Source organism: Triticum urartu, chromosome 6A, assembly GCF_056163025.1.
Source record: "Triticum urartu cultivar PI428250 chromosome 6A, HENAU_Tu73, whole genome shotgun sequence".
NCBI lineage: Eukaryota > Viridiplantae > Streptophyta > Magnoliopsida > Poales > Poaceae > Triticum > Triticum urartu.
Window position 1 is genome coordinate 46,122,070 of NC_141878.1, and position 10,389 is coordinate 46,132,458.

General features: G+C 48.0%; 1 protein-coding gene across 1 annotated transcript; it reads right to left on the reverse strand.

Moving 5' to 3' along the window:
* Positions 1-6,733: 6,733 nt before the first annotated feature.
* LOC147963774 (uncharacterized) lies at positions 6,734-9,874 on the reverse strand. The gene is made up of 8 exons (XM_087528798.1): positions 9,710-9,874; positions 9,471-9,630; positions 9,369-9,406; positions 9,156-9,251; positions 9,010-9,041; positions 8,023-8,473; positions 7,389-7,665; positions 6,734-7,293 (listed from the first exon to the last, which is right to left on the reverse strand). Exons 1-8 carry the CDS (start codon positions 9,872-9,874, stop codon positions 6,734-6,736), a joined length of 1,779 nt encoding a protein of 592 aa, XP_087384924.1.
* Between the last annotated feature and the right edge of the window lie 515 nt (positions 9,875-10,389).

Sequence of the window (10,389 nt, forward strand, 5' to 3'; positions counted from 1 at the left end):
TTGTTCGGCTAGGGAGTAAAGGGAGCACCTCTGCGATTGTCACGATCGAGTCGTCCGAGCCGGACCTCAGACTGGGTGAAGCCGAAAGCTAGCGCTCTTATAGTTTTCAATGATGGTCGGCACACAACGGAACTCATGAGTACAAAAAATCTATTGCACAAGTCTCATAATAACAATGAGCACCGAAGAAAGGTATCGGTGGGGGTACTATTTTCTTCGAAGATGCTTCTTACACTTCACGGTAATATAGCATAAGTTCCCTGAGCGCGCTTTGTCTGTTACAGCCTTATAGCCTGATTGCCTGGTTATTGGAAACACTGTCGATATTCTCGACTGATGGAGTACATAACACTTTTCGGTCCTTGACCGAAGAGGGAGAAGCTGATGGTCGGTTAAGACGCGTTTAAAGTTCGGTTGAACATAGATATGATATAAGTACTTCGGTACATGCAATCATTCTTCTACCCAAGTCACTTGGGGGCTCTTAAGTTTATTTGAGCCGTTCTATAATAAGTGTTCTTCTTCTTAGTCGTTGCAAAGTTTTATTATTATTATTTATCACTCCTTTTTTCGACACGAGTGTGCGGTCACTAGCCGGGGAGCCTAATTTCTCTCTCAAAGCCGCTAGAGTTTAGTTTGCTAAACTTGCCTGATGAGAAGTACTCCGCCCTCGGGATAGGAGGTTGAAGCCGTAGGCTGACCCGCTCGAAGTCTTGAGATAGGATGTATCATGTTAAAGCACGACAGAAGCACTTCCTTTTTCTAAGACCAACTTTCGGATTGGCACCGAACACTTGATATTGTTCGGACGTCATGTTTTTACTGACGTTTCTTGGTTTTCCAAGCTTTTTGGCACTTTTAAACTATTTGTGCTTTTCCAGCATTAGTCTCGCAGTGCAACGCCGGACACCTTTAGGGATTCGGCAAAAACATTCTCAGATATTGCTATATATGCATCGGTTTCGAATTGTGTCTTCGGTCAATAGTTGGGTTGCCCGGCTCCTGCACTTGCTTCCTACGTTCCGTTTTGTTCGGCTAGATGTGCAAAGGGAGAACCACTGTGATTGTGCTTCCAGCTCACATGGTTAAGCACCTCAGTGGAGAAAGCCGAAAACTGACTTTCATAATAAGCGTAAACTGGTCAGCGATCCGATGACTATGTTAAATGATGGGCCATTCATAACAATGGCCGAAGTGTTTACGGCTTGACCCCGACTGTCGCCGAACACTACCGGGGGCTATTAACTGGCCTCCCAAACTAAATCCTCGATATTTTGCTCTTACATTGGAGCTGAGGTTTCATGATCATGCTTGGCATGACAACCCAAAGAAAGGAACCGATAGGGGGACTATTTTCTTTGGAAGACATTTCTTCTGTTAAACAGTAATATAACTCTCTGCGTACCTTTGTTTATAAAACCGTATGGCCAGATTGCCTTGTTTGTCGTAAATCTTTGCCCTCATAAAGGATTTATAAAGTAGGACAAACACTCCTCGGCTACTGGCCGAGGAGGTGGAAGCCGATGGCCGGTCAACAAAGTTTTGTACAATGCGGATCCGAGCATTAATGACGTAAAGTACTTGGATACATACAGTCATTACACATAATTTGTGATTTTACTATGGATATCGATCCTTAATTCGGCCACCCGTGCCCGCATTAAGGCTCGGGGGCTACTGGGCTTCGGGCTTATTATTTACAAATATTAAAGGGGCGCATCGATCCCCTGATCTGGTGTTGCCACCCGACCAGTGTCTCGGGGGCTACTGCATTGCCTGTTCAATGCAGAAAATTTTACGTGCAATATAGTTTCTGAGGAGATTTTGATCCTTAGGTTGGTTGGCCGCACCCAACCTGAGTCTCGAGGACTGAGCACGCCGCTTTTAGTGTCCTGAAGTATTCTGCCGAGCTTGGACTTGATCCTCAGGCCGATTTTGCAAATCAACCTGAGTCTCAGCGGCTACTGGGATCAGCGGTCTTACGTCATCCTTCAGGTGCATCTCGGGTTTTAGACCGGTACACACCTTGAGGGCTACTGACTATACATCTCGGCAGAGAATAAATTGCACCAATAAAAAATATTGACAAAAATCGGCCTACAGTAGGGGTGGTGCACCACCTCGGAAGCAGTTCGGCGTAAAGCTCGGGCGCTAGTGGCTGGCTCCATAGAGGGAATTTCCGGCATTAAGCTCGGCTAAACTCCTTCAACTTTTTTGGACCAAGATGATCTATGACATCTTGGATATAGTCCGGGTTGGAGCTTGGACATAGTCCGGCGTTGGAGCTTGGACACAGTCCGGCGTTGGAGCTCGGATACATTTCGGCGTTTGAGCTCGAAAGCGGTTCGGCATTGGTGCTCGGCTGCAAAAAATACCTCGAATGCAGTCCGACATTAGAGCTCGGACGCGAGAGGACACTGCCTCCAGGGAACAACTTCAAACCCGAGGTGTGGCATAAAAATAACAAGGTATTGATAAAGGCCTGAAACTTAAAGGGCTCCTCGGATACCCGACGTGTAAACTCGTCGAATGCATTTCGGCGATCCTCAAGATCGAACATGAGAAGATTTGTTGAACCAGTTTTCAAGACCGGCAACCGAAGATGAAGAACAGTTCGGAAGAATCGAGGAGCGTCCCTAACTTGAAGACCAGTTTAGGGGGCTACTGACGATGTCCTGGACTAGGGGGTACTCAACACGTCATCTCCCGATCTGTTAGATTGGGCCGAGGACCCCCGTGGCCGTATACTCATGGGCCAGTCCGGACGGTTGCCGCATACAAGGAAGATTCCACAAGACTTGGTGATCAAGACAAGGACTCCTCCCCCACCGGCGTATTCGACTAGGACTCTTGTTATCCTAGGCCTCTGGTGCATTATATAAACCGAGGCCAGGCTAGTCGATATACAATATATATACAACAATCATACCATAGGCTAGATTCTAGGGTTTAGCCTCCTTGATCTCGTGGTAGATCTACTCTTGTACTACCCATATCATCAATATTAATCAAGCAGGAGTAGGGTTTTACCTCCATCGAGAGGGCCCGAACCTGGGTAAAAACATCGCGTCCCTTGTCTCCTGTTACCATCCGGCCTAGACGCACAGTTCGGGACCCCCTACCCGAGATCCGCCGGTTTTGACACCGACAGTGTACCTGCAGGCAAGCTTTTGGTATTTCTGGTCTCGAACAGGGGCATTGAAGCTAATCCGGAGAAGATCAAGGCAATTACCTCTTTGGCTAAACCGGCGTGCATCAATGATGTTCAGCGACTGGCGGGTTGTGTTGCTGCTTTAAGCCGGTTCATAAGCCGGTTAGGTGAGAAGGCCCTACCGCTGTATCAGATGATGAAGAAAACAGACACTTTTGTCTGGAGCGATGCTGCTAATACTGCCTTTGAGGATTTAAAGAGACAGTTATCTGAGCCGCCGGTCCTGGCAGCTCCCATTGATAGAGAGCCATTGCTGTTATATGTGGCTGCTAACTCACGAGCTGTTAGTGTTGCAATCGTGGTGGAGCGCAAGGAGGCTAGCAAGGAGCATCCGGTTCAACGGCCGATTTATTACGTCAGTGAGGTGCTCATTGAGTCTAAGCAAACATATCCACATTGGCAGAAGCTTGTTTACGGAGTGTTCATGGCAAGCCGGAAGCTGAAGCAATACTTCCAAGGTCACCCAATCACCGTGGTAAGTTCTGCCCCATTGGGAGACATCATCCAGAATAGAGAGGCCACAGGACGAGTTGCCAAGTGGGCCATTGAGCTTGGGCCCCATGGCTTGAAGTACATACCGCGTACTGCTATTGAGTCTCAAGCCTTGGTGGACTTTATCAATGACTGGACAGAGCTGCAGGCACCTGAGGAGAAGCCTGATAACACATATTGGACTATTCACTTTGATGGGTCCAGGCAGTTGGAAGGCTCGGGGGCTGGAGTCGTGTTAACTTCCCCTCGAGGTGACAAATTCTGTTATGTGCTCCGTCTTATGTTTCCTTGTACTAACAATGCAGCTGAGTACGAGGCCTTACTCCATGGTCTCCGGATGGCCAAGGAGATGAATTTGAGCTGGGTACGGTGTTTGGGCGACTCAGATCTCGTGGCTCAACAGGTGTCAGGCAAGTGGGATTCCAAGGATCCCCTTATGGTGGCTTACCGTCGTGAAGTTGATGCTGTGGCTGGGCACTTCAAAGGTTATCAAGTGGAGCACATTGATCAAAGGAAGAATGAGGCGGCTGATGCCTTAAGCCGGCTGGGATCTCAGCGTAAGCCGGTGCCGCCTAACACCTTTCTCGATGTTTTGCATAATCCTTCTGTCAAGTTACCCACAGAAGAAGATCTAGCAGTGCCAGACCCGGAGGCGCAGCTGGTAGCGGCTCTCCACGTCATCCTAGATTGGACAGTGCCTTATTTGGCTTACATGACCCGGGGAGAGTTGCCTGAGGATGAGACCTTGGCGAGACAAATCATCCGACGGTCCAAGTCCATGACAATCGTTAATGGCGAGTTACATCACTCCAGCGTCACTGGAGCGTTTCAATGTTGTGTGTCACCTGCGGAGGGTCAGGAGATACTTCGTGAGATCCATGAAGGGGATTGCGGTCATCATGCCGGCTCAAAATCTCTTGTGGCCAAAGCCTTCCGTCATGGGTTTTATTGGCTGACGGCTCATGCCGATGTGGAAGATCTGGTCAGTAAATGTGACGGGTGTCAGAAATTCTCACGATGAGCTCATGTACCGGCTCAAGAATTGAGGATGATTCCAATTACTTGGCCGTTCGCAGTCTGGGGGCTTGACATGGTCGGGCCTTTCAAAAGGTCTAAGGATAAAAAGACACACCTCCTGGTGGCAGTGGACAAGTTTACAAAGTGGGTTGAGGCGGAGCCAGCCAGTAAGTGTGATGCAGCCACGGCGGTTCAGTTCATGAAAAAGGTGATTTTTTGTTTTGGTTTTCCACACAGCATCATAACTGATAATGGCACTAATCTCTCCAAAGGAGCCATGGAAGAGTTTTGTCAACGAGAGCATATGCGGCTTGACGTTTCAACTGTTGCTCATCCTCAATCCAATGGTCAAGCAGAAAGAGCTAATCAGGAGATTTTGAAAGGTATCAAGCCCCGGCTCTTAGTCCCTTTACAGCGGACGCCGGGTTGTTGGGTGGAGGAGTTTCCTTCTGTGCTTTGGAGCATCAACACTACACCTAATAGATCTACGGGTTACACACCTTTCTTCATGGTGTACGGAGCAGAGGCGGTCCTGCCAAGTGACATCCATCATGACTCACCTCGCGTGGTGGCTTACGTTGAGGCTGACAACGAAAAAGCTCGTCAAGATGCACTTGACTTGTTGGATGAAGAGCGAGACTTGGCAATAGCCCGCTCGGCGATTTACCAGCAAGACCTGCGCCGCTATCACAGCCGCCGGGTTAGAAGCAGAACCTTTCAGGAAGGCGACTTTGTGCTCCGGCGCATCCAGGATCAATCTGATATGCACAAGTTATCCCCTCCTTGGGAAGGACCCTTTGTGGTCAGCAAGAATCTGAACAACGGGTCATACTACCTTATCGATGTTCGAGAGCACAAAGACTCACGTAAGTCGAAGGAGGAGACCCGCCGGCCGTGGAACATCGCTCATCTTCGGCCTTACTATACTTGAGCCACCGGCTCTCAAGATGTATATATTATGTATTATATAAAGCAATAAAGCAAGACCTCTATCCTTTTTACCCTCAAAATTTTGCATGTCTTCCTTATCATGTGATGGAAACAACCGACAGGGAGCGGATCATATCTGAATCCAGCTTTCCCTTTGGTCCGACTTATGATCATATCTGAATCTAGCCATGATCACTTGGGGGCTTCCTGTTCAAACATAGGTCGTATTCGAACCAAAGAGAACATAGCTGTCGATACCCTCTTGATCGGCATACTGCCAAACCCACTTGGGGGCTTCTTGATCATATTTGAATCATAGCTTAACCCCTTTTGGGTCTGACGTGGATCGTATTCGAATCAGCGTCATTAAACAACTCTTATGGTCACTTGGGGGCTTCCTGTTCAAACATAGGTCGTATTCGAACCAAAGAGAACATAGTTGTCGATACCCACTTGATCGGCATCGCCAAAGCCACTGGGGGCTATATGATCGTATCCGAATCTTAGCTTAACCCCTTCGGAACGGTTCACTGGTCGTATTCGAATCAGAAGCCTTTATGTTTCGTTTATTATTCATCATACTTTGTAAGTGTAAATATTTAACTATCTTGAGACCCTCTTGAAAGTACTATGGAGTGGATTTCGTTCCACCGGTTTAATATTGGTTGCCTCAGGTTGTTAAGTGCCAGGTGAACTTTATATGTGCCAACTTTCCGGAGTTAAACTTACCCTACTGGGTTGGGTCATATAAGCCGGTGAGATAACCGCAAGAATCACAGGATAAGGCAAGCAACTTTTTGTTTAACATAAAGGAACTAGAAGATCAATAAAAGCTGGAAGTATATAGTGATGGCGGCTTAAGAAAGTATTAAAATGCCGTAAACATGCACGAAGGCATGGCAAAAATCGAGAGTGTTTTCTACCCTATTACAAGACTCCCTGAGTCTGAATGGTGAAGCATTGTTTTCACAAAGACATAAACATATGACGCCTGGCGGTTCACTCTTTAGGTTGGCCTAAAGATTCCGGGTTATCCTTCTCCGCCTCTCCGTCGGCTGCCCTGTCCTGGAAGGTGGATGATGCCTAGTCAATGCCATTCAAGGCTTCAAACTCAGCTTCATCATCTATTAACCCGCCTGGGTCGACTTCAGGGGCGAAGGTATGCTTACGAGTTGGAGGGATCAGGCTGACTTCATCATAATGAGGTGTTGGAATCCTCCGGTTTTCGCTGTCATAGTCCGGCTGATACTTGGTAAGATCAGTGTCGTTCCCAATGAGAGTAGCCACAGGGCGTATGTCTTTCACACAGGCGGTGAAGTCTGCCTCATTAAATAAGGTGCCATCTTCCTTCAGACTCGGGTATCCAAGAGCGAGGTCGGCCGGGTCTAGTTCTGGAATCCATGCTTTAGCCCGGCTCAACGCGGCTATGGCCCCGGCTCTTGCGGATGCCCGTCTTAGCTCTTGGACCCGCTGAGGCAGCACAACAAGCCGTTTTAGCACATCTTGCAGGAGATGGGGAACATCATTTGATAAAGCCACAACGGCCAAAGCACGTTGTGACCCGGTGTAGAGTTGCTCCACTAGAGTGTAGACTGCTTTCAGCTTGACCAACATGTTCTGCTTGAGGTTTGTGCTCCTGGGGCCTGCGTTATTAAACAAAAGGTGAGCTAGAGGTAACAACTGAAATAATCATTCAAAGAAGGTTTGCAGTGTTTAAAGTTTTGTGTAAGTAGCTTACCAAATATTGCTGAGACCATTTGAGATATCTGGCGCTTTAAGCCGGATAGCTCGGCCGTTGCTTCTGCAAGCGATGCTTCTGCTGTCTCGGCCCGGGTCACCAGTGAGGCCTTTTCATCCGCCCAGGTTTTCTTCTCCATTTCAAAGTTCTTCTTCAATTTCTCTTGTTCAGAGACGCTGAATTCAAACTTGGAGTTGGCCTTTTGAATTTCAAGTTCCTGGGCTGCCAGGCAGCTCTTCAGGTCAGCAATCTCCGACTCAAATTGACTTATGGTGGCCTGCATTGATGCTGGGTTATAGTCAGGATCATGGTAAAATAACATTAAGTCCCAAGCACTTTGCAAGCAAAGATACTTGACACTTGGGGGCTAATGTATGCTGAAGATTTCTGGTTTATTATGCCGGTTCATGGAAATTAAGTCCCAAGCACTTTGCAAGCAAAGATACTTGACACTTGGGGCTAATGTGTATCGCAAGTGCAAGGTATCATGCTACAGCCGGGTTAAATATTTTCTTTTCAAACCGGACAAGCAGTGCTAGGCAGTTTTCTAAGTCTACAACATATTTATTCATAAGCAATAGACTTGGGGGCTGGTACAGTAAGTATGATTAAGGAAAAATAGCATAAGTCATACCTCAGATTTTTGCTGTATTTGCTTCACCATGTCAATTTCCAGGTCACGGCTGCTATGTACTTGACTGATATAGCCAGAGACGATCTCCCCAATACTCAAATGAGTATAGTCAGCAACGTCTAACTTGGCCTTTCGGTGTTCTAATAATTCCTCCTTAGCAGAACACTTGGCAAGAACAGTTGGCTGTGCCGGCTCAACAAATTGAGTCTTAAGAATCTGCACTTCTGGATCATCTGCCTTGGCAGGGCTAGGGGCCTCCGGGTTATCAGAATCGTGGAGGGTTTGCTCAGCAGGCGGGTCAGAGGAAGATACAGGAACGTCATGGGATGGTCGAGGCGGCGGCTCGTGAGTAGAGGCGTCAGGAGTAGCCGTGCCCAGCTCCGGCTCTGTCACTACAGGGTCTTGGGCTGGCTTATTTTTCTTCGCCTTCTTCCTGGGCTTCACTTGCACGCTGTGGACAAGGCAGAAGGATAAGTACAAAAGCATGAGTAAGATAAAGCATAAGGTCACGGCTGCTATGTACTTGACTGATATAGCCAGAGACGATCTCCCCAATACTCAAATGAGTATAGTCAGCAACGTCTAACTTGGCCTTTCGGTGTTCTAATAATTCCTCCTTAGCAGAACACTTGGCAAGAACAGTTGGCTGTGCCGGCTCAACAAATTGAGTCTTAAGAATCTGCACTTCTAGATCATCTGCCTTGGCAGGGCTAGGGGCCTCCGGGTTATCAGAATCGTGGAGGGTTTGCTCAGCAGGCGGGTCAGAGGAAGATACAGGAACGTCATGGGATGGTCGAGGCGGCGGCTCGTGAGTAGAGGCATCAGGAGTAGCCGTGCCCAGCTCCGGCTCAGTCACTACAGGGTCCTGGGCCGGCTTATTTTTCTTCGCCTTCTTCCTGGGCTTCACTTGCACGCTGTGGACAAGGCAGAAGGATAAGTACAAAAGCATGAGTAAGATAAAGCATAAGGTAAATAAGTTTACATTACCCGGGGGCAGTTTTAAAAGCCGGCATGTTGGACTGCATAGACTCGCCGGAGGAAGGAGAGGTATCCTGATAATTGGAGTCAGATGAATTGAGAGGTTGACGGATTAAACCTGCCAAAGGTAAAACAGAGCGTAAATTGGAGATAACCTCAGTCCGACGCTTCCTAGTTGCGTCAGGCAAGCCGGAGGAGAGCTCTGCATCCTTGCTGGTCCGGGTCTGCCTCCAGCTTTCAAAAAGTTGTTGCTTCAAAAGAAATTGAGGATCTTGGTAAACCAAAGGATGAGAAAATCTTACTTTCCGGGTCACTCTTCGAATTTTCTGCCGCGGCAAAGGCTCAGAGTCAGAGGAGATTATAGTTACCTCTTCCTCGACGGCTTGGATGTTTCCTGTGTCCTCCTAAAAGGAATTGATATCAGTAAAGTGATGATAAAAGAGTCAAGGAAGTTAAAAGGTACCTCTTTTCATCGTCGTCAGAATCGTCAAGTTTAAACATATCTGAGGCGCTTGGTTTCTTCTTCCTTGAGGTTCCTGTTTTGGCGGCCTTCCTTTCAGCTCTCTTGGCTGCTCTGGCTTGTTTGGCAGCCTCATGGTCATACTGGACCTTCCAGAAGTTGTCATTTGCCTGTGAATGATGATAAAGGGTTATGAGTAAAAATAAAGAATAACACAGTAAAGAGTAATCATTGAGGCTGATGACTCACTGCCGGGGCCGGGTTCTTCTTGCAGAAAGGCAGTAAGCCAAAGGCATTACTGGTCACCGTGCCCTCTGTCAACAAAGATTGGGTTGTAGCCTCCACCACGTCATCTGGTAAGTCGTCAGGACTATGACGCAGGGGATCATCCTTCTCGCCTGAGTAAGTACACATTAAGCCAGGGCGGCGGCTTAACGGAATCACTCGCCAAGCAACCCAGACTCGGACCAGGTCGATGCCATCTAAGTCGTTCCCCAAACGAGCTTTGATCTTCTTGATAGTGGGGGTGAGTGGCAGACGTTCAACAGTAGTCAACTTGTCCGGCAGCGGGTGGTTGGATTCAAGGCGCAAGGCACGGAAGCCGGGCAGCGGGTTCTCACCAGCCGGAGAAGTGTCCTGGCAATAGAACCACGTCTGGTTCCAATCCTTTGGATGACTCGGCAGTTCAGCATAAGGGAAAAGACAGTCTCTCCGCCGCTGAATCGAGATGCCCCCGAGTTCCAGACTGGGCCCGTTGGCACGTTTGTTCTGCCGATTTAAATAGAACAATTCTCTGAACAAAAGTAGGCTGGGCTCTTCTCCAAGGTAGACCTCGCAGAAGACTTGGAAGTTGCAAATATTTGACACAGAATTGGGCCCGATGTCTTGAGGTCTTAGGTCAAAGAATTGCAAAACATCCCTGAAGAATT